General features: G+C 42.9%; 1 protein-coding gene and 1 long non-coding RNA gene across 2 annotated transcripts; one reads left to right on the forward strand and one right to left on the reverse strand.

Annotated features, from left to right (window-relative positions):
- Positions 1-1,277: 1,277 nt before the first annotated feature.
- Positions 1,278-25,093, reverse strand: pth3r (parathyroid hormone 3 receptor). Its single transcript, XM_058621724.1, has 13 exons — positions 24,720-25,093; positions 18,059-18,164; positions 16,404-16,514; positions 15,218-15,342; positions 10,241-10,335; positions 7,546-7,684; positions 7,298-7,451; positions 7,163-7,223; positions 6,465-6,531; positions 4,711-4,805; positions 4,481-4,622; positions 2,252-2,293; positions 1,278-2,163 (listed from the first exon to the last, which is right to left on the reverse strand). Exons 1-13 carry the CDS (start codon positions 24,783-24,785, stop codon positions 1,747-1,749), a joined length of 1,620 nt encoding a protein of 539 aa, XP_058477707.1. The 5' UTR covers positions 24,786-25,093; the 3' UTR covers positions 1,278-1,746.
- Positions 20,135-23,464, forward strand: LOC131448953 (uncharacterized). The gene is made up of 2 exons (XR_009234235.1): positions 20,135-21,031; positions 21,255-23,464. It is a non-coding gene; the product is annotated as an uncharacterized LOC131448953 (long non-coding RNA).
- Positions 25,094-25,588: the final 495 nt, after the last annotated feature.

Here is a 25,588-nt window from a genome sequence, read left to right on the forward strand (position 1 = left end):
ATAATGGTGATGATATGTATGATATGGATAGCCTCGAAAACTGGATCTGGATCCTGCAACCTGCAAGATGAGAATACAGAGAGAGAGAGAGAGGGAAGGAAGGAAGGACACAAACTAGGGAGAGAAAGAGACAAGGTTAATGACATATAAAAAGTCATATTCATACCCTGAGTGTGAGAGAGTGAATGTGCGTGCACCACAGGAAAATCCCCCAGCAGTCTAGGTCTATAGTAGCAGAACTAAGAGCTGGTCCAGGTTTCCCTGAACCAGCTCTAACTATAAGCTTTATCAAAAAGGAAAGTTTGAAGTCTAACTTTAAATACAGAGAACTGTCATTATGGTTCCACAGGAGAGGAGGAGCCTGGTAACTGAAGGCTCCGCCTCCCATTCTGCTCTTACAGACTCACAATACCAAGTTCTCACACTTACAGTTTGGCTTCTCACCGGAACAACACTAGTTGTCAACCATGACATCATGACAGGCAGTATTTGTAATTTGTATTTTATTGAGATTTTCTTTGAAACAACATGATGACATCATAAGAGCACAAAACATACAACAAACAAGGGAGGGAGTTGGGAGTTGACTGAATAACACATTTATCTGTTCAGTGTAACATTAGGGGTTCTTTGTTGAAGCTTGGTTTGATTTTCAGTGTCAAATGTATCGCTGCTGAGATCCAAGTGTCCTCTTCATCGTATCGCACACTGTTGCTCAGCAACCGTCTGGATGTTGTCGATTTTCTCTCAATTCAGTTTAAGGAAGAACACCATATCAAGAGTTTTCTACTTTTCACTATCCCACACACTCTGAGGTCATTATCTTATCTATTTTAGTATTTGACATATTTTTCTTCATCAGTTTAATTTGTTTTTATCTTACATTTAACCCAATCTACACTTTTATAAAAACAAATAGTTTCTAAGCTTGTCTAGTACCTTGATATCCTCCTTGCTCCAAGTCTCCCCCATCTATTGTCCTTGTAAATCAGTAGAAATTGTAAATGCTCTGCATTTATATGGCACTTTTCCAGTCTTAACTCTTCCCTTGTGGTACCAGAGTAACTGTTAGACTGTAAGATCGTTGTTAATATTCCATGTTCCTGTATTCCTGTTCTCATACAGAACTTGATGTTTTACAAACCATCCGAATAAAAGAGCTGCTGGATGTTTGTCGTTGTTGTCTGTTATGTCACGCTTGTTGTAGTCACACCAGTACAACGTCATCAGGCACAGACCACGCCCCCCGCCTAACAAGTAAAGGTTCTGTTCAAGCCTGACCCAAGACTTTACTGTTCTAAACCGCACCGTACTGTACCAGTGTGAATGTGCGCTCTTAAAGTGACAGTACACAATTTATTTAAGATTACTTACTATCATAACTACAGTTTCTCATTTACTCAAAATATAAATCTTATAAGAAAAGTACAAAACCTCATCCTTGCCTCATACAAAAACTGAGTGCTTTAGACTCCAGTTCTAACATTCACTCACACACATGCTTTATCTATTACATACTACTCACAAATGCTGGTACAGTACTTAAGTGTCTTACCCCGGAACACACTGGCCTACAGACCAGAGGACCTGGGGGATCTAACCTCTGACCTTCCAGATCCACATTTGCAAACGTCACTTGTGTCAGTGCAACAACATGGCTGCTACTTCCTGGTTTGGTTTTTATAAAGCAGATGAGGTAGGCGGAGGAATGTCGGCCATACTCAGATCTTTCAGTGATCTGTGTCATCACAAGGCCGTCTCCAGCTCCCTCAGAGACGAGTCTGGCTCTTCTGCTCCAGAGGGTTGCACTGATGATACTCCATGATGTTTAGAGTCAGGATTTTCTTTATTCCTGGTGAAACCCCCCGAGGTCTGTGCATCAGCTGGAACATATCCAGACAGGCTGGTTTGTAGCCTGACCCCTGACCCGCCACCGCCACCAGCAGCAGCAGCAGCTCCTGCTGATCCTGCCACACCACCAGTGAAGGAGAGTCCTCTGGGAGTGGCAGCAGACACGCTGACGCTGTGTGTGGTGGTGGCTTGTGACATCATGCCGCCGTAGTAACAACTGCCACCACCGCCACTGCTCGTCATCCTGGTTTTCTGTTTGAGGTCCAGAGCGAGGCTGCGTCGCAACCAGGCCTTCTTTACCTCAGCCTGCACCTGAGGAGGAAGGAGATACAGATTTATTCCAACACAGTAAATCAGATTATTTGGAAATTCAAAACTAAACAGTGACTTGCTCTTTTACCTCACCATTGCAGAAACAGTAGATAAATGCCACAAAAAAGCCCTGGAATGAGGAAATGTAAATGTAAAAAGAAGTACAGTCACATCAGCAGCAACAACTGTAAGAATGATTATGTTATGTGCACTCAGATGCAATCCCTCATCATCTGTGCACCCTGACGCCTGCCCCACAGTAATAATTAAATGTGTCATTAAATAATTAATGACACATTTAATAAATTATTTAATTGTGTATTTAATTCTTTAATGACACATTTATTTAATTATTTAATTGTGTATTTATTTATTTACATTTAGAATAAAAGAGCCATTTTTGTCCCCTCTCCACACAACTGGACACACAAATCCTACTTGGCCCATAAAATGAAGATAATAACAGGTTTTATACTGTCAAGACCTTTGTTATTGAAATGATTGATTATTATTTGTGGGTATAAATAATTTATTCAAGGGTTTTGTATCTCTTCATTTTATTCTGAAAAGCTGTTAATAAGTCATCTGGTTCCGGGTGTTTTTCTTTATCACAGAAGTGGTTCATGTCTCAGTCTTATACAGAAGCACACAGCCCATTGGTGAGTAGCAGCAGCTAACTGGGAAATACCCTGCAAACGATGTTTAGCTTACAACTACATGTGTTGTGTTAATGTTTACCGCACTGTTTGGCAGCTCAGGCAATCATAAAAGTATTAATTAGCACTCGCGGTTAGCACTGGGCTAGTATTTACGCAAGCATTTCTACTAGCTCCTGTTAGCATTGTTGGTTGGCGCTGGGCTAACTCTATTAGCATTCTCAGCTATTAATGTTGATGTATGTAATTCAACATTACTGTCATATATAAAAAGGGGATATTTTGATTGCTTATATGTATAATATATAATAATGTATATCAGTTACAGTTTTATTGATGTTGTTATTATATGTAACTTTTTGCATTTGATTTGATTGTTGTTTCAGGTTTATGACCTGTGGTCACCTGTATAAAAATAAAAAGAAGACAAAGGATACACGAGTTATGGCATTTGTGTGCTTCTTGTCAAGACTTTTCGGAGGGCTAAATTTAAAAAATCCGAACATATACATAAATATATATGTATATATATATATATATATATATATATATATATATATATATATATATACTGTATGTGTGTGTAAAAGAACATTAAGAACTGCAAAAAGAAAACTGCTGACATTTCATTGCTGTTTATAGCCAACCTTGTGTTATGCAGACCTAGTCCTTCCATTGTTTGTGGAAAATTAATGAAATTAAGAGTAACCCACATTGAATTTTAAATGCTTGGGCTTATACTTTTTACCTTATATATGCTTCCTCTAGGGAACATTATTAGGAAGCACAACATACACTTTCATTGTTATGCAGATGACACACAGCTATATTTATCAATGAGGCCGGATGAAATAAATCAGGTTGTTCAACTCCAGGAATTCACTCTCAGGGTATGAATATGACTTTTTATATGTCATTAACCTTGTCTCTTTCTCTCCCTAGTTTGTGTCCTTCCTTCCTTCCCTCTCTCTCTCTCTGTATCCTCATCTTGCAGGTTGCAGGATCCAGATCCAGTTTTCGAGGCTATCCATATCATACATATCATCACCATTATTATTGTGCTATAATTAAAAGTCGATATCATTGACTGTATAAACTTGTAACTTGATACAGTTGTTGTGTATCTGCTCCTGGTCTCTCTCTCTCTTCTGTCTCTACCTCATCTCCCTCTTGTCCTTTCTCTCCCCCCTTTCTGTCCCCCACCTCTCCTCTGTCCCCCATTTTCCTTTCACCCCAACCGGTCGAGGCAGATGCTGCACATGTGTGGGTCTGGTTCTGTCAGAGATTTCTTCTTCTGTTAAGAGGGAGTTTTTTCTCTCCACTGATGCCTAGTGTTTGCTCATTGTGTGAACTGTTGTGTTTCTCTGCTCTCCTTGATGTTGTCTATGTACAGTGCCTTGAGATAATGTATGTTTGGCGCTATACAAATAAAATTGAATTGAATTGAATTGAATTGAATTGAATTGAATTGAATTGAATGGAATAATTTAATTAATTAAAAAACTTTTATTTCCCTGATTTCTGAATAAGAGTTCACTTTGAAAGAAACAAATTCCAGAAATGCTTGTTGAGCTCAGGTCACTTTTCATTGCCTTATCCACACTGACACAGAACTTTGGATCTGTGCTTCAAAAAGGTTTTGACTGTGCTAATATTCTAACCTGGGAAGAGTTGAAGAACATCTCATAATGCATCTGCACCTGCCACAGCAGTCCAGCCACCTCAGTGTAGGGCAGGGCCATGAAGAGCATGTAGTGAACTCCAAACAAGGGCATGAGGACCAGTGTGGACTTGAGCAGCTTCCTGCAGATTCAGAGCAGAGGAACATGTGTATGTTGTGACTTTAATCTTTGGAAGTTTTCAGGTTTGTGCTCATGAACAGTTACTGTACCTGTACTGCTGTCGAGGATCCAGTTTACCAGTGTTGGTTTCCCACAGTTTCGAGGCCAGCACTCGGATTATGTTGACAAAGAGCAGGAAGTTCACCTGCAGTTGCAGAGATACAGACTTAAAGGGATACCTTTAAGTGTTTTTTTTTGTTTTTTAAGTGTTGTTGTGAATGCTGTCTGTACCAAAACCCAGCCTCATATACAGTACAGACGTTCAGTCTTACTGGAAACATGGAAACAGTTTAAAGTGACACAAATCACTGCACGGCTGAGTGAAACGGGGGTGACTTCATTTTATACGCGACACACACACACACACACACACACACACACACACACACACACACACACACACACACACGAGTGACTAGTGACTTTTCACCAGACTTCTGTAGTTGTTGGAGATTAATCCACGTTATAACTGATCTACAGTTCGACACTGTTCGGCTTGATTTCTGTCCACATGTCTCCGGAGTACAGCCTCCTACTCCACAGACTACAGCGGCAGCGGTCTGTGATGCCGCTCGCGATCACCGGCGATGTCCCAAAACACACCACTCCACTTTAAAAGACTCCTTTTAAATATAGAGGTTTCCCTGGTAGTTGATGGAGATTAACACACGTTTTTAGTGCGTGGCGAGACGACGTGAGTAGAGCCGGTGGAAATGCGCCAATAGTCACACATTACCTTAACATTCTTTTTATGACAGTTGTAACAAATGACCATACCATTTACCAACTGTAGGGGGAGCCTGAGAGCAAATTCTACAATGTATGACAAAGAGCTCACCCAACAAAATCTACACTTGCTATTTGAAACTGAAGTTTGTGTCACTGTGTAAACAGTTGTTGATCCACTGCTGCCTCCATCATTAAAGGCGACATAGAATGCTTGTATCACACATATATGTTAGTTATGGAGGTCTACTTACATATATTAACTTGTTTTCATGATTAAAAACCTCCTAATCGCTGCAAACGAGCCGATCAAAATATCTCCTCACTGACGCTGTCGTCAGCCGCGCTGACTCAGACCAAACAGTTGCTGTGATTGGCCAGCCAACGAGAGCTTTCCTACTGTCCTGTGATTGGCCAGGTACCTGGAAGTGACGTAATAGATAGGCCAGCTCTCAGATACACAGCTCCCCCTCTGGCACGGTGGATGCTCTGCATCTCAGCAGCTACAACGAGAGTAGTTCTTCTTCTTCTGTGGTTGAATGTACGCAACCGGATGTGCCCGGACTAGTGCCCGCACCGGGAGGCGCTACGGTGGTGAGGATTTCTGATGACGACATCAAATTAAGGAAGTGTCGATCCGCTTCGCAGAGCCCAGGAAAACAATACAACACTATTTTCTCAGCAGTGGCTGAACTGTTTGTTCTGAAACTTTAGGGTTTCATAAACGAGGTCATGACGCAGATACACACAAAAACGCAGCGTTAATTGGAGCTTCCAGTCTATGTCACCTTCAAGTTCAAACAAGGCAGCGGTAGACCAGTCGCTCCTGTGATAAGCAGTTTACATAATAAAGAATAAAAGGTGCTTCTTAGTGCATCATCCTCTCATGTGCTCTGAACAAACTGAAGAAGTACAGGACAGTTACATTACTGCATTTTTTCCCCTTATCAGCCATTTATTGATGGCTGTCAGGACATGAAGAAGATTCATGTCCTGACATAATACATTTTTTTTTTTTTTTTTAAATATTCACAAACAAAATGATGAACACATACTTTACATATTGACATTTACTTACAACAATGGCTGCCAGGATGGGAACTTGATAAATCCACTTGAGGTTTCCAGCACTGATGTCCCAACATCTGAGAGCAAAGACAGAGTAAGAATTTGGGATACAGGTTTTATGTAAATACTTGACCATAGACCATATACTTTATCTTAACCATATATTAAAACCATATATCTTAACCATATATTAAAACCATATATCTTAACCATATACAGTATCTTAACCATATATTAAAACCATATATCTTAACCACATACTTTATCTTAACCATATATTGAAACCATACATCTTAACCATATATTAAAACCATATATCTTAACCATATACAGTATCTTAAACATATTAAAACCATATATCTTAACCATATATTAAAACCATGTATCTTATCATATATTAAAACCATATATCTTAACCATATATTAAAACCATATATCTTAACCATATATTAAAACCATGTATCTTAACCATATATTAAAACCATATATTAAAGTGTCAGGGCCAATGTTCTGTCTCAGTCCATCTCTGGCCATAAATAATACATAATAAAAGCAAACTGAAGCTAAACTGGCTGTAGCACCACTCATTGGCCTTACAGCCCGAGTTAGTAAAGTGTTACTTCCTGCTCATGCTCACCCTGCAAAGCTGAAGACTACAACCACTTTTTTTTCTCGACAGTCTTTATACTAGTGTACCACATGACTCACTGCGTGTCTGCTAGTGATGCTCTCGCACTGACCCAAACGGACACAAACACAGCTGGAACACCTAAAAAAGATCAGAAATGAGCAATGTGATGACCCCACTGTTCATAGTCTGTAGACTGCACCAGTGCTGCTTACCCCAACCGATGATGGTGAGGGCCCACAGGTAGTTCTTGTCAGAGAGGAACGCCATAAAGATGAGGCTATGTAGGTACAAACCCTCCACCAGGATCCAGTAGTGATTGGTTGCCAGGAAGTAGAGGAAGAGAGTAACAGCAACTTTACAACCGGCCTGTGGACACAGAGCAGCACTGGATTTAAACACAAGTACTATAATAATAGTTCATTATCTTTAAAATCTTTAAATCAAGAAACATCTGCTTTACCATATGAGGTTCAGACTCCGCTGTACTGTCATCAGACACAGAGTAGAGCACAGCGTCCTTCACAAAGATGCTGACTGCTCGGCAAATGAAGGAGGTGAAGAGGTGAATGTGGATGTAGTTGCGTGTGCAGTGGAGACGCCTGGCAGTGCATGTGTGTGTGAGCGAGAGAGAGAGAGAGAGAGGGAGAGAATGAAAACCAGTTAACTCCTTATAGTCGGGATTGATATACACAGGATTTACCATGTCCTCTCAGAAGCTCTGTATTTTACTTCATGTCCCCTCAGGGGCTCTGTATTTTACTTCATGTCCCCTCAGGGGCTCTGTATTTTACTTCATGTCCCCTCAGAGGCTTCGTATTTTACCATGTCCCCTCAGAGGCTTCATATATTACCATGTCCACTCAGAGGCTCTGTATTTTACTTCATGTCCCCTCAGAAGCTCTGTATTTTACTTCATGTCCCCTCAGAAGCTCTGTATCTTACCATGTCCCCTCAGGGGCTCTGTATTTTACCATGTCCACTCAGAGGCTCTATATTTTACCTCATGTCCCCTCAGAAGCTCTGTATTTTACCATGTCCCCTCAGGGGCTCTGTATTTTACCATGTCCCCTCAGGGGCTCTGTATTTTACCATGTCCCCTCAGGGGCTCTGTATTTTACCATGTCCCCTCAGGGGCTCTGTATTTTACCATGTCCCCTCAGGGGCTCTGTATTTTACCATGTCCCCTTAGGGGCTCTGTATCTTACCATGTCCCCTCAGGGGCTCTGTATTTTACCATGTCCCCTCAGGGGCTCTGTATTTTACCATGTCCCCTCAGAGGCTCTATATTTTACCTCATGTCCCCTCAGAAGCTCTGTATTTTACTTCATGTCCCCTCAGAAGCTCTGTATTTTACTTCATGTCCCCTCAGAAGCTCTGTATTTTACCATGTCCCCTCAGGGGCTCTGTATTTTTTATTTTTTTGCAGTACCACGAGTGGCCACCACGACACAACTGTATTCCAGGCAAAGGGGGCGGAGCTCTATCCAGGTCTTACAACACATCCCTGCATAGGCCTGCAGCCGTAGCTTCTATGAGCTCACCTCTTCTCTATGGTGAAATGATGTGTTTTCAGTGATTCCACGACTCTTAGCTGATTTATACAATTATACTTCTGCGTCGCATCCACAGCTAAAGCTAAAGTCTGCTATATCACAAGCTCGTGGGACACTTCCTGTAGCTTCTGTGTAGAGGCGTATAAACCTGGTTCTAACTTTATCTTATGTGACAAAATAACTGTGTGAGATTAGTAATATTCCTAGAAAACGTGAAAAGTGACTGTACCTTGTGGGATGACGTTGTTTTCTGCAACGTTGTGTTGAGGAGCAGTGGACGAGGAGGTGTGTGTCTGAGTGGTATTTACGACAGTGCACTTACACTCTGCAACTGAGGGGGCGCTAGTGAGATGAAAATCTAAAATAATGCCCTCGATTACTTCCATCCATCCATTATCTACTGCCTTTATTGTTACAATGAACCTTTTTTATGAATATTAAATGAAATATTGTCGTTTGTTTGTTAAGGAACAACATGCAAAAAGAAAATGATGGGGTTCCATTTTACTGACTCAGTGGATCTCTCACAATAACAATGGCTAACAATAGCTAGCCCAAGATAGGTTTGTGCCTATGTTTTTCCCTCTGACTTGCAGCCAACTCAGAGTTTTGACCTCTGACCTCCAAATGTAAATGGAATGCACTATAATTTGCTGGTATACATGTTTTATTGCCCCCCCAACATTTGACATAAATCTGACACCATAAAACTGTCACATCCCTTACAGTGATGAAAACCAAATGTACTGAAAATGTATTCATGACAATTGCAATGTTCTGCATCTTTTGCAGGCTGATTAATTCTATATTAGCAAACTCTTCTTGTTTTTTATGGTAAAAGTAGTTTATACAGTTTTGAGGATAGAGTCAACTGATCACTTCCTTTAGAGCTGGTTCAGGGAAACCTGGACCATCTCTTAGTTCTGCTGCTATAGACCTAGACTGCTGGGGGATTTTCCTGTGGTGCACGCACATTCACTCTCTCACACTCAGGGTATGAATATGACTTTTTATATGTCATTAACCTTGTCTCTTTCTCTCCCTAGTTTGTGTCCTTCCTTCCTTCCCTCTCTCTCTCTCTCTGTATTCTCATCTTGCAGGTTGCAGGATCCAGATCCAGTTTTCGAGGCTATCCATATCATACATATCATCACCATTATTATTGTGCTATAATTAAAAGTCGATATCATTGACTGTATAAACTTGTAACTTGATACAGTTGTTGTGTATCTGCTCCTGGTCTCTCTCTCTCTTCTGTCTCTACCTCATCTCCATCTCGTCCTTTCTCTCCCCCCTTTCTGTCCCCCACCTCTCCGCTGTCCCCCATTTTCCTTTCACCCCGACCGGTCGAGGCAGATGCTGCACATGTGTGAGTCTGGTTCTGTCAGAGATTTCTTCTTCTGTTAAGAGGGAGTGTTTTCTCTCCACTGATGCCTAGTGTTTGCTCATTGTGTGAACTGTTGTGTTTCTCTGCTCTCCTTGATGTTGTCTATGTACAGTGCCTTGAGATAATGTATGTTATGATTTGGCGCTATACAAATAAAATTGAATTGAATTGAATTGAATTGAATTGAATTGAATTGAATCCTCTGGTTTCCTTACTTGAAATAGCAGAGAATAGAGCCTGCCACCAACAGAGATGCCAGAGAAATGGAGTAGCCGACAGTATACATGAGGTGGAGTCTCTTGAACACCTTCTGGAACAAAATTAAACATATTTTAGGATACAGTCATTACGAGTATGAGTCTGCTGTGGTGACACATTCTGTGAGAGGTAGAATATTTTATTACTGCATGGATAAATACTGTTGATCCACCTTAAAGCTACAAAAGGCAAGATCTATGAAAAATGGTTGATTGTTGAGTTTAATCTCCAGGTTGTTGAATGCTAATCTTTTGGAATGGAGGCTTTCTGTTTTTGAGCTACACAACAGATGACTCAAGGCCATCCCTCCATTTCCTAAAATGGATGGTGATTCAGTGAAAGAATGAGTCGCTTCTCAACCAGAAGTTGTTTAAGCGGTAAAAAACTTATTCTGAAAAAGAGTTGAAGCCGTTGTCTTCAGGTCAATCAGGTATTTTATTGTGGACCCACAAATCAAACACCGATGAGGGCGCTAAAGAGCACACACTGAAACTTTGCTCTCTGCGTCTCACCTTTTATCCTCTGGGATGGGAGAAAACCCCTCCCCTGACCCGCCTTCCAATGTAATATGTTATTTTCATTGGTTCCACTATTAGCATTTACTATTAAATTCTATCGGTGGTTGGTTACTTCAGTTCACGTGTTCTTTAAACACGGCGAAAGACCGCCCTCGGCCCCCACCTCCGTTAATCGCGTTTGTTCCTGGGTGGTTTATTACTGTTCGATTGAAAGGGTCTTGCTCCAACCTTTGCTGCTCTCTGTTGTCTGGTTCATATAAAGTTCACTTTCTCTCACTCTCTGGGTTGAACCGAGTTCACGGTCTTAGCAACCTGCCTGTCAGGTCAGATTCTTTGTTCTTTGACAGTCTTATTCACAATTCTGAGCCTGCTGAAGTCATGGCGTCATGGTGGACACGGCACGAGTGAACGCTGGCGCCGATGCTGCCGCTGCGCGCCGATAACTTTTAACCTTTAACTTTTTAAACTTCTACTGTTGGACTGTGCAACTGTTCTCAACACTCAAGTGAAAGACAGATCGTTTACCTGCCCGCGCCATTGATGATTCATCTGTCATCTCTGTGCATCTGCTTGAGCTAGCTAACATTAGCCCACTGCCTCGGCTTCGAGCCATTTACCTGGTCTGTTCACCTGTTCACCTGACGGCCTAAGTCATCTGGGTCCCCGTCTACAATGTGGGCTCGTAGGCTTTCTACGGGGATCCTCGTCTGGTTTCTCCTGTCGCTTCTCCATCAACCGGTGACAGGACTCCTCCAGTACTCAGCGGCTGAACTCCATCGGCTCCGTCTTCACCCGCTCAAGCCTCCACCGTCAATTCTCCTTCATCCGGACATCGCTTTCCTGCCTCGTCTGAGATATATCCATCGTGGATCTCGTCGAAGCTTCCACTTTGACAACTCCAAACCTATAAAATCCATCTGGTCCTCCACACGACGCCCTCCATGTAACACCGGCCGGGTTGTTGACCACACCGAGTTAGCCAGCCTTGCTAGGTCGGCTAACGCTAACGCTACTGGAAAATGCAACACCACCCACTTCGGTCTACTAAACATATGCTCACTTACGAGCAAGGGGCATCTTATCCAGGATCTCCTTACTGACCGTAAGTTTGACTTTCTTTACTTGACCGAGACATGGCAACAACCAAACGACTTTTCCCAACTCAACGAGTCCACGCCCCTTGGGTTTGTTTACACCTGTCAACCTCGTGGCTCCGGACGCGGTGGAGGTCTCGCGATAATTCACAGTGAGAAGTGGAAAGTCCTACCGGTATCTGCTCCCACCTTTAACTCGTTTGAATCAACTGTGTGTCAGCTGTCTGGTCCAGTTCCCACCATCGTTGCAACTGTTTACCGCCCCCCTAAAGCAAACAATAACTTCATTAATGACTTTGCTGCTCTACTCACCGACCTAACCACACTTTCCCCAAATGTAATACTGCTGGGGGACTTCAACATACATATTGACAATATCAGTCTCCCTCTTACCCGTGACTTTGCATTCTGTCTTGACAGCTTTGGCTTCCAGCAGCATATTGATTTCCCCACTCATTCAAAGGGTCACATTCTGGATTTAGTTTGTTGTTCTGGTCTCATTCCCTCCAACTGTATTGCTGATGAACTTCCTATAACTGATCATGTGCTTCTGTCATTCAATGTCAAACTCTCTCTGTCCTCAACAAAGCCCCCACGTGTTATCTCATTCCGTAACATTAGGAAAATGAATCCTGATGCACTTTCCTCTGGTATCAGCTGTCTCCTGAACACTCACAGTTCATCCACCCCCGACGACTTGGCTTCCCACTACAACAACGGCCTCACCACCATTCTTAATTCTCTCGCTCCTATGAAAACCAGGTCTGTCTCCTTCACCACCTCGACCCCTTGGTTCACCTCTGAACTACGGCAAATGAAAGCCAAAGGATGACAGCTCGAGCGACTGTTCAAGAAAACTGGTCTTGTTGTTCACAAAGACATGCACAAAATCACATTTTACATTATAAGGACTGTATTTCTCAAACAAAACTCAACTACTACTCCGGCATAATCTGTTCAAATGAAGGCAATTCCAAGTCACGGTTTTCTCTTCTCAACAATATCCTCAGACCCCCGGCCTCTCTCCCCCCCACTTGTACTCAACTGCTTCCTGTAACTCCCTGATGTCCTTTTTCAACCAGAAAATTCATCAGATCCACATCCTCCTCGATCTGAGTGCAGCCTTCGACACCATCTCTCACACTATCCTCCTCAACAGATTAATCTCCATTGGTATTTCATACACGCCGCACTCAGTTCATCCAACTCCAATCCTTCAGTTCCCACCCGTTCCCCGTCACCCGACCCCCTTCTCTTCATCATCTACCTCCTTCCTCTTGGCAAAGCTTCCATAAATATAACATTCATTTCCATTGCTATGCAGATGACACCCAGCTCTACCTCTCCAGCAAACCAAATTCCACTCTCCCACCTTCCACCCTCACTGACTGCTTCACCAAGCTCAAATCTCCTCCAACTTCCTTAAACTCAACAGTGATAAAACCGAATTCCTTCTAATTGGTACCAAATCAACCCTCTAAAAAACTGACAGTTTTTCCCTCACTATCGACCACTCCTCTGTCTCCCCCTCCCCCCAGGTTAAGAGTCTGGGTGTCATCCTCAACAGCACATTATCATTCCAATCCCATATCAATAACATCACCCGGTCTGCATACTTCCACCTACGCAATATTAATCGACTCCGCCCCTCCCTTTCTCCTCACTCCACTGCCATTCTTGTACACAGCCTTGTCACCTCCCGCATCGACTACTGCAACTCCCTTCTCTTTGGTCTACCTCACAAATACCTCCATAAAGCCCAACTGGTTCAGAACTCTGCAGCTCGGATCATCACCAGAACCCCCTCCATCCACCACATCACCCCTGTTCTGCAGCAACTCCACTGGCTCCTGGTCAAACTCTGCATCGACTTCAAAATCCTTCTGTTTACGTTCAAGGCCATCCACAACCTTTCCCCTCCTTATCTGCCCGAACTCCTCCACATCGCCACCCCTTCCCGTTCTCTCAGATCTGCCTCCTCTGTCCACCTCTCTGTCCCTCCCGCCCGCCTCGTCACCATGGGGAGCAGGGCTTTCAGCCGCTCTGCCCCCCAACTCTGGAACGCACTCCCACCGGACCTCAGGAACTTGGACGCTCTCATGCTCTTCAAATCAAGACTAAAAACTCACCTATTCCGAACTGCCTACCCCACTTAACTATCTACATTGTCTTTTCTTATCTGTTTCTTATTTCTTTCTTAGTGTTTTTATTTATTTATGTATTGTACGGTGTCCTCGAGTGCCCAGAGAGGCGCGTCCAAATAAAATGTAGTATTATTATTATTATTACTACAACAAGACTAGAAAAATGTTACATCCCCTATAAGGGTTATATCCAGGCTGACAAAATCAGTCCCAAGCTGGTTTGTCTGTGGTTTCCCTGGTGGCTCCACTTGTATTTGCCCACTTCACCCTTTCCAGGCTACCTTGGTCCTTAGTGGACATGAGCTTGGTCGGGCCACCATGGCAACCATGGACAATCCCATTTAAAACCCATATTGTCCCATACATGCTAGTTGGGATACTGTAAATACCAGACCATTTACTATATGGATATGTGTTTTATTCTGTTTATTTCTGAGTCTCTCTTATGCTGTGTTTACATCATGGTCATGGTTGTTTGGGGCAGTTTATAACGTTAAAGTCTTCGGTCAGGCTTGTGTTTTGACTGAGAACAGTACCTTTACTTGGTCGGTGTGGTGTGAGCTGCGCCCGATGGCCGTGTCAGCGAGATATGTAGCGTGACATTGTCACGCTACTGATGATGTGTTGTTACTATTGCAACAACACATCATCAGTAGGGTAAAACTAACCTGTCTCACGACGGTCTAAACCCAGCTCACGGTCCCTATTAGTGGGTGAACAATCCAACGCTTGGTGAATTCTGCTTCACAATGATAGGAAGAGCCGACATCCAAAAGCGACGTCGCTATGAACGCTTGGCCGCCGATGAACCACAAAGAGTCGCAAAGGAGTGACATTTTTCTGTCTATCAACTGACTGTGACCATACCATTTTACTCTGGTACCCCAAAGGAAGGGTGCCACAGCATGGGGCTGATTATTTTGGTACTATTCCTAATGGAAATGCAAAAAAATACGTACTGTACCAAACTTATCTGTTCCACTCGACGGAAACGCGGCTTTAGAGTCTTTTCCCTTTTTCATGTTGCTTTTCAGTGCAGCCAGTTGTTGCCAATGCTGGACTAGAGACTGTTTGCTTGCAATGTCTTTTATGCCTTTTACGTCTAGTGTATGCACATGTGCAAAAACACATTCAGCTTAACAGATACATCACATACATACAAATGCACATGTACACACCTCCTCTTGGTTCCTTTGATTGGAGAGCAAGTATGTAGTGCATTCTGTGTAGTTAGCCCAAGTGCGGTTGATGCTGGACACCTGTTCCCAGCTTCCTGAAGCATCACAGTGGCGGTAGGCTTGTCCTGGATCAGAGGGGTTCAGGACACAGTTGTGAAGAAGCAGAGCATTAGATAATGTCTACCTTCATTCAAGACATTTGACAACTGTCTGTAAGGCAGGGTAAAACATTTGAACTGTTACCAGATCCACATAGTGCCTCATGTTGAGGACCATGTCCCAGTTCCACTGGAGGCTGGCTCACAAGAACATGATGGATGTGTCATTTGAAACTTCTCTTACATTTTGACATGACATGTCATTTTGAAACTTTTCTGAAATGCATAGTGGGTCCATTACTTTGCTTTGTTTAATATTCCAACACAACTGCCAGCCAATTCAATCAGTACACTCCAAACAAAGGTCTTTGACTGGTTTGTCCGTCGGTTGCAGGAGTTTTTGTCAGACATAATGCATAACTAACTTCCGACTACTGTCTCCAAAACTGAGCATCAGGCATGCCCAATGCAAAGGGTTAAAGTGACATGTACAGTACATGTGAGTTGACCTTTGCAGACTCACAGACCTTGAGGCACATTCACAGTAAGTCAGTCAGGGCTTAAGTATGTCCTCGTTTCTGCAGAAATTACCCACTGCAGGAATGGGCAGTAATAAAAATAAACATAAAAATACACTTTCCTTTCCAGTTGGTGGCACACACTTGTTTAATCAAAGGAGACAACAATGAATAAGACGAGAACCATGGACAAAGAGAGATTGTACAAGGAGGTCGACTGTGACCCACGCTTACTCAACCCATCGCTTAGAGAATACAAGGATATACAAATGGAACTAACTCAAGTCCTTGTTATTGGAACAGAATGTGAGATTGAGTATGCATGTCAGTGACTTGAGATGAACACTAGTCTCTTGGGTAACTCTGACACATTACCAGAAGTTTGTGCACTGTGCCTGTTTAACTAAACCAATTATTATATTGTATTTTAATACGAATGGAAACTCAGCCGTGTGTGTATGAGCAAAAATCTGCACCACCTCTCTCTGGACATGGAATGTAGAAGGTATAGAGGGGCCCTCAAGGGTGTAAGGGGATCATGGGATTGTGCCTGTGTGTGAGTTCTCCTACCTCTGTGGTTGAAGTCATAGATATAGTCTGGACAAAGCACTGAGACCAGCTGATCCGCTCTGCTCTGTGGCCAGCAGATGATCCCGTCCCACTCTGGGATGCAGTCACCGTCTTCACAGACAAACAGAAGCACATGTACCACCAGTGTATTCAGTGTTTCAACATAGAAATGTTTTACTTTTAATCTCAGACAAACAAAACTCTTAGAGAAAAACTTTCTGACCACATTGTCCCTTTAGATGACATCAACATGGCTTCCAGTTTCACTGTGAGGAACTTTTATTTTTGACCGAAAGTGCCAAAATTGGTTTGTTTGATAGAGTATCTAAACCAACGTAAAGGTGAATAGTGCCACTCAGTGTATATGAATGTGTTCACTCGCTCTGCATCAATCCATTATCTGGAATTGATTTGCCTTGACGTGTAGGGTAACCAATCAGGTGTTAGAAATCCACCCACTGACTTTGAGTTTGACAGATAAAATAAATTCATGATGCACTGCAAAGCAGAACCATGAAATAATTAATTAAATAGTGGAGTAATTATATATGTTTTTACGTAAAATTAATTGATATTAATTGAGATTTCTGTTAAAAGGGAGTTTTTTCCCTCCACTGATGCCTTGTGGTTGTTCATTGTGTGAACTGTGGGGTTTCTCTTCTCTCTCTAATATTGAACAGGTTTCTGCCTTACTATGTACAGTGCCTTCAGATAATGTATGTTGCAATCTTGAGCTATACAAATAAAATTGAGTTGAATTAAACTGAAAATGAGCCACAGAGCTGGAGGGTTGAATTAGACTAAAACAGAAGAAGTACTCAGAGAATACAAACCTCCATCAAGGCCCCTCAGGTTCCCACAGAGTTACTATAGTCAAGCTCCAGATTTCGACTAAAGTACATACGATTGACCTATATAATAATGGTGCTTTTCCATCATACAGTTCTAGCACTACTTGCCTCTCCTCGACTCAACTCTACTTGGTTGGATACGTTTTACACAAACACACAAACTTGTAAAGCAGTTGTTTTTCGTGTAACTGAATCATTAAAATCAGTTGATTAAAAAAATTTGTTCCCAGAATCCTTCAGTATTTCGTGCATGACTGGAGTGCAGTCTCCGTCTGACATCACTGAGCAGGTTGTGATTCAGCTCACTATTGCCGACTTTCAGCAGTGCTGATGCTAAATACACCAGACTAATGTTAAATATTGAGATTTCTGAAATTTCCTTTCAAAATTTTGGAGATTAACACATTTTCAGGATTTTAAAGTATTTTTAAATGATCTCAAATTCGGCATTGTTCGGCTTGATTCCTGGGTTGGACTGGGTAGTCTGTTGATGTCACATTTTAGTTTCAACTCAGCTCACTTGGAATCTTGCCAGAGCAGGACCAAAAAGAACACCAGGTACCAGGTAGTATCACTGACGAAAGGAATTAGTACATTTGCGTTGAGTCGAGTAGTGCTAGAACTGTGTAATGGAAAAGAGCCATAATACTAACATTATCTGGGTCACCACCAAAATCTTAACATTTGTACAAGGGGCCATAACCCACATCCCCAGAAAATGTCATTCAGATCCGTCCTTTACTTCATGAGAGAGACTTGGTCAAAAACATAACCTCTGCATAACATCTGATGTAGTCCCCAAACCTCTGAGCAGGGACATCTGGGCCTCAATGTTCCTTTCACACCTGGCGTGAGCACCAATCAAAACATAGATCTGCTCTTCTCGTGTGATCACATCATCGGAGTCTATCTGTAAAAGGCAGAGTAGTCAGTGGGTCAAATATTCAAGGAAAGAGAATATGTGCCAGTTCAAGTGATACTCAACACATACCGTCACAGACGTGTAATTGCAAAACTGGTCATACCAGACCAAGCACTGGAGGAAAGTTAAGATGAAATTGAATTTTAGAATTCTGTGTATGAACTTCTAGTACCTGACTTCTAGTACTGACACCACCTGTACGATATGGGGTCTGGAGACTGAACAGGTGCTGGGAAGGGTCACTTTAGTGTCTGGTCTCATGACAGAGCTAAATGTGAAGACCTTCCGGGATTATATATTGTAGACAGCAACACATCCGCCTTCCACAGTGTAATGTTGCATTCCATTTACATCAGAACTCGGAAGAACTAGGAGTGACGCCAACCCCGAGTTCACCACGTTGTCATGATTCCCCCTCACAGTTCTTCTCCCTCCTTCTCATCACCAACCAGCTACTCCCTCCTCATCAGCTCAACTCCACTCACCTGTTCAAAAATAAATGTCATTACCGACTGTCTGCCTGCCTACGTGTGCTGCATTTGGGTCTTCGCCCGACCCGTACAATCTGGCCAGACATGGACCCAGCACACACCGTCGAGCCGCTGGCATGCCTGGGTCTAGTTGAGGTTCAGCTCCAACGCCATGAGGCAATCTTAGGTTCGACAAGCAGCGGCGAACCAAGAGCAAGGCTTCGCCATGCTAACCGCCCAGGTCCAGCAGCTAACCAACACCCTAGCTCAGACCATCCCCCACTGGCTCCAACTCAGCATGGACCTGTCTCTGTGCCCCGGGTCGGGGTCCCTGAGTGCTACGTCGGCAATATGGAGGGCTGTAATCCGTTCCTCACAAACTGTTCCATTCTCTTCACTCTCCAGCCCAGCACCTTCGCCTCCGAGGAAGCCAGGGTGGTTTTCACCATAAATCATCTGACTGGTCGCGCTTAGCTGTGGGGGACGGCCTCTCACGACCTGCCCTACTCACTGGATGGCATCATCGAGCTGGTTTCCCGCATCGACAGGCGCATCCTGGCAGGAGAAGCGCTCGGATCGACCTCCGACCAACCATCCTTCAGCTCTTCCCCAGCCATCATCTCCTCCTGCCAGTCAACCCACGAGGGAATTCGAGCCCATGCAGGTCGGCCGGGCCAGCCTCACCCCGGAAGAGGGAGAGAGACGTTGTGTGGGGAACCTCTGTCTCTACTGTGGTAAACTGGGACACTTCAAGTGTCCAGCAAAAGCCCGGGCTCTCTAGTGAGCAAGGGGGTCCTGGCGAGCCACACATCCAAACCCTCCTCTAATCTACGTCTCCTGTGCCAAGCTCGACTACTGTTGCCTCAGGGCTCTCAGACTCACACTTATTGACTCTGGTTCAGATGTGAACATTATCGACAATGACCTAGCTCGACAGCTGGGGGTCGATTCAATTCTCCTGCCCTGTCCGGTTACCGTCAAGGCCTTGGACGGCTGCCTTCTAAACACTGTCACCCACCAGACTGTGCCCATTTGCATGCTCCTCTCTGGCAACCATCATCCGTCATCATAACCCCCACCTCGACTGGGCCACTGGGGCTATCCTAGGCTGGAGCTCATCCTGTCATCAGGTTTGCCTGAAGTAAGCCGCTGCACCCGAGCCGACCACCAGTTCCAGTTCCGCACCTGATGTGTTGGGGGTCCCCGCTGAATACCTGGACTTCAGGGAGGTGTTCAGCAAGACCAAGGCTCCCTCTCTTCCACCACATAGACCTTATGACTGTGGCATCAACCTCCAACCCAGCTCTGTTCCGTCTAGGGGCAGCCTCTATTCCCTATCCGCCCCTGAGAGAGAGGTGATGGACAAATATATTAATGATTCTCTGGCAGCGGGCACCATCCACCCCTCCTCGTCCCTGGCAGGAGCAGGCTTTTTCTTTGTTGAAAAGAAGGATAAGACACTTCTTCCTTGCATTGACGAGGGTCGCCACTGACCAAAAACTGCACACCTGCACTTTTTTCTCCAGGCGTTTGACCACGGCCGAAAGAAATTATGACATTGGCAACAGGGAGCTTCAGGGAGCTTCAACAGTCCAAACAGGGAGGTTTGGACTGATCATAAGAACCTTGAGTATGTCAAGTCCGCCAGACGTCTAAACTCCCGGCAGGCTTGCTGGTCGCTCTTCCTCACCCAGTTCAACTTTACTCTCTCGTATTGGTCGGGAACAGTGGAACAGTGAGGCCAATTCCATCATTGTGTAAAGACCTGGAAGTAAAAGCTGAAATGTTCATCTATTGTCTCATATTCATCTTTTGATGTCAAACCCAAACGTGTTCAGTCTATGGCAAAAAAAGGGATTGGCCTCACTGTTCCAACACTATAAGAGGACACTCTGGGCTCTATCTTGCACTCAGCACAATTGACTTTGTACACTGGCGCTTGTACAATTCCTATTTTGCACTCGACGCACATTGGAATTTTCCCTCCACAAGCGCAGGTCCCTAAATTGTTGAATGAACTTGCGCTCTGGGGCGGTTCAGCGAAAAGAGGAGGCGTGTTCCGGCGCAAACGTTCCCTGGTGCTATTTTGCTGTTTCAAAATACAATTCCGCCACAGACCAGGAAAAACCTAATCTAAAGTCAGTGGCGCTTATTCAGATGCTATTTTAAGGGCGCACACTTGGCCATAATGTAGCACAACGTGCATCCACTTTGCTTCTCTCATCTACAAGGAAGCCGTTCCCATTTTTGCTAACATGAATTGTGGATGTGTTGATGACATAAATGAGGAAATATTACAGGACTTCAGGAGACATGATGTTGAACTGCATGTGCTGATGCCATTTAACCCAAATACCCCAGAAGAGCTGCATCATCTATAGTGAGGTAAGCAAAGTAATCTCGGTCTAATGTTAGACTACATTGCAAAAATATCACCATTCATAACCTTGTGATTCAGTGAGTGACATTTCTTTATTTACATTTTGTCAAACACAAAAATCAATAGCAAACTGTTTGTAAATGGAAAAAAAATTACAAAAAATACAAACGGAAAGTTAACAGTTGAAAAAATTTAAACAGAAGAACTAATTCTTTTTCCCTCTGATAGGCATGCGACACGCGCTACGGCGGGATTGGACACATGAGGGTCCGGGAGTGGCAATGCACAACAGGAGCAAGTGGTGCATTTGGAGGCCCACGCTCCATGGCTGCAGCAATCCTCTCCAAACTTGAGGAGATGCGTCTGAGAGGCCACAGCAACATCGCCACCCGGTCAAGACAGGCATTAACACCTTGCCGCATCCCGGACAGCTCCCGCTCCAGCATGTCAAACCCAGTTTGCTGGAGTTGCAGGAAAGGATGGTCCTCCAGTCTGACGATGCTGCCACGTCTAGTGGGTCTGGATCCTCTCCTCTGTGTTAGCGCTGCTCATGTGAAATCTGAACTTAATTTGTAAGTGTTCCGGGAGGTTGGACAGCTAGTGTATTGGGTTGGGTGCCGATTTATAAGCCCCCAAATATGCAGCGATGTACTCTGCTGGCGTCAGGTCCTGAGTAGAGGCAGATCCACCTCCAGTTACACTGCGTGTCCAATTGTTGCAAGCAAGCTTGGACTTCCCCCGTCTTCTGAAATTGTTGTAGCGCTTGCGGCACTGGTGCGATGTCCTGGGGATGCCAGCCGTAGATACAATTGTGGCGATTTCCTCCCATGCCTGTTTAACTAAAACTAGTTTGGGTGGGTTTCTCACAAGGACAAGGATGTCAGTCTCCTCGGCTGAGAATCGCTCCTGGTGTGCGCCAGGTAAATCCACCATTATAATAGCAATCTCCCAAGGAACAAGCGCCCCTGCATTTAAAGGGAATGTGAGATGATGCTCTGATTGTTTTATTCCAGCGTTACGCCCAAACCACACCTATGACCCACAAAGCTACTTGCGGTTTGCGTTTGATACTTGTGTTTCAGATCGGCAAGATAGGGCCACCGAAGTGTATGACTGATTCACTGTGAAACAAAGGTGACAGAAGTGATATTCACAGTAGAAGTATCAGTGTTTGCATAGTGGAGGCCATCCTGGAATCCTGAACTCGGGATATGCGAGGTTGCGAGTATCAAAGTAAAATGTCCAAGGTCTTTTCCGTGACTACCAAAATTCCGAGTTCCAACTACAAATGGATTGCAGCATAACACCATATCTGAACGATGCCTTGATGTCAAAAAGCCGACATACACCTCCCATGTATTTATCTTTGAGGGTATCTATAGATAAATAGATAAATAAAACATCTTATTAAATTTGCATTTCAACCAGGGCCATCTATCCACCACAAACTGATGTGCTGCCTCCAGGTGTCGTTAAATATTTGTGTGAGGGTGTGGTATGTGATGATCCCTCGCCAAACCCTTTTTCTGTCCACATGGCAACCATGCTGCCACGCTAGCGAGAGGAAGCTTACACAAGAGACCTTGTGTTCACAGTTACATTTCACAACAGAGCAGCTAAAATAGCAGTGGGTCGACCTGTGAACTCACGAGTAATGAGAGCGCTTTTGGGGAAGAGTGAGAGACTGATGAATAAAAGGAAAACAGATATGGTCCTGCTGCCACTTTGCCCTTTCAGCAGAGTTTAATTAAAGAACATTTTGAGAAACAATGTTAAACTTCTACTATAACTACTATTATTTTTTATTTTCTACCCATTTAATCCCATTTGCAAGCCCTCAGATGAAGGTTATATATGTAGAATATGTACAGCAGTGACCTTTAGTATTTAAAATGGTTCCTGCTATCACAAGTCAAAACAGAATTATAACATGCTAAACTTATAGTTGTGTTACCCTGTGTTCACGCACACGTACATCACTGTCCCATTGTCTTTGTGCACAAAGTGAATTTTCTTTTAAAACTGACCTTGCTTTAACCGCTCTGCAGCAGCTGGTTCATCTGTGCTGCTCGTTTTCTTGCCTTGCTTTAATTCTTTAATTCTTAATTTATGTGTCTTTGTACACAGTCCTGTTATAGTGATATAAGTTACTGACTTATAAATATACCGTCAATCACCCTCAGCACTGACCTTACTTTTCTTCAAAAATGGGCTACTGTGCTCACAGTCACTTTACTTGCTGGTAATAATAATCATTTTGTAATAGGTAGATAATATTATAATAATAACAACACAAGCGTGTAGTAATAAGGATATAACACGTCACTGATACCATGCAATATTCAGGTTATGGTTTGTAAGAATGACTATAGGCTACCATCACTGTGATACCTTTACATGAATATTTTTATTAATAAAAGTTACATTATTACATTTTCCACATGTGGTGATTACTATAGAAATAGCTTGATATTACCACAATATTATAACCTTACTACATAAGCATTACCATTACCATGTTGTTATTGTGCTTCAATGTAAAGTGTACTGCATTTTGTAATTTTGTAATTTAATGTTTGTTGCGTTTGGGGGGAAAAATACACTTGAGCTGAGTGAGCACTGACACCTCCATGCTGCTGCTCTCTGGGTCACATTTTTGGGAAAATGACATGTAATCGTGACTCTCTTTGAGCATTTGAATTTTGGACACAGATTTATTTCCTGCTAACGGAAACACTCCAGCTATTCAACAGTAAGACTGATGATATACTGATAAATGGACTAGATATTTAACTTATCAAACAAAAAAGACAACACATTTAATCTATTGTTACTCCCTCTGGTGAAAAGCTGGCTTATTTCCCAAAGCACATGATGAACTATGATCTGAGAGTCACAGGCACATGAAATGTTCCATATCTGAGCAGTGGTGTGTGGGTGTTATTTCTGATTCATTTTTTAAAAAGAAGTTAGAGCATACTTTTTGTAACAAAAATAATTATATTATATATAATAAATATTGAAATCAATCTTTGGATCACAACATGTTGTCCTCTGTGTTAATCCTGTACCTTGTAGTGCGTATGCCAACACTACAAGGTACAGCAGTGCACCAAAGTGTATTAAAACTAAGTTTAAATGAGCTCGTTAGAGTGGTACTGAACCATAGTCCTGGACCCATGTCGACCCATCACAACTCATGGAGTTAAAATGACATTAAGTCAGTGGGTGAAACACACGGTTATTCAACCAGAGCCAATGCTACAGACATCGTGCCATGTAGATTACAGATCTATTCAGTCTTACTCAGGAGTTCACTCAATAATGATTTGGTTTTCTTGTGCAGTATTTGAGGTCTTATTTATTATATTTGTTGTATTTATTTATCTATTTACATTATTATTACATTATTATCATTATTAACATTTGAATATTTGATGATGTACTGTATGTTGTGCTCTTTTAAGATTTCTTCTAAACAATTTAGTTAGACGTGAGCGTCTTGTCTTCCTCTAGAGGACCATACTGGAAATAAGTTATTTTATAACTTTTGTGAGTTTATCCTCGACATCTTAAATATTTGTGTATAGCAGTGCTATACTGTGTTTATACATTTTTATAATGTCAAATAAATCCAAATGGCATTATCAATAACTCAATCACCCACATATAGTAAGTAGAATATACACTTACCAGTGCAGTCACTGTTGTTACACAGTGGAAAAAAGCCAAGAAAACTATTTGTCCTGAACACAACATCACGTCTTTTCTATAAGTGACTTAAATGGAAGTGAATGCCACTGTCCACACACTCTCACACACTCTCACATCTCTTTCTCCTCCTTGCGTTGCATTGAAAGAACCTGGATCCCAAAGTTTAAAACGCTCCCTCTTGTTTGTTGCCCCATCGCTGCTCCACTGTGCGTTTTAATTTAAATGTTATAATTACACTGTTTTTAGGGTCCGTCTAAGCTTTGGTGTTTGATGTTTTAAAGACGTCCGCTCCCTGAAGCTTGGAGGACATCAGTGCAGGTGTGAGGATCCATGTTGTGTGTGCTCTGAGGAGGTTTCTGTGGGGAGGAGAGAGAGGAGCGCTGCTTCTGTTTGCACTTCATTGGACTGTTGTATGTTGGAGATGGGTTGGTGGTGGTTTCCATCTCATTTAACTCTTTGTGCTCCTCTGGGATGGTCCTCTGTCTACATCTCGTTTCCTTTAACACACACATTAGTCTTACATAATGACTTACAGTGTGTGTGACAAGAGTTTACCATCATTGGCTGAACTGAAGAGCGGGTCCTTGTGTAACGCTCAGTCATTATAAATAGATGTGGTATGATTTATTAAACTTTCTTCCCAGGGGAGAACAACATTTCTTCACCAGTTCCCACGGTGGGACATTTCAGACTCACAATCTATCCATCAATCGATCTAAAATAAATGTACCAGTAATGGGGAAGATAAATAGAGAGGCAGGTTTTCAGTCTGCTTTATCACTCTGAAGTGATCTGAGACTCTTTACAGTCTCACAACTTAATTAGAAGATGACCAATCACAGGACAGT

This window comes from Solea solea, chromosome 21, assembly GCF_958295425.1.
Source record: "Solea solea chromosome 21, fSolSol10.1, whole genome shotgun sequence".
Lineage (NCBI taxonomy): Eukaryota > Metazoa > Chordata > Actinopteri > Pleuronectiformes > Soleidae > Solea > Solea solea.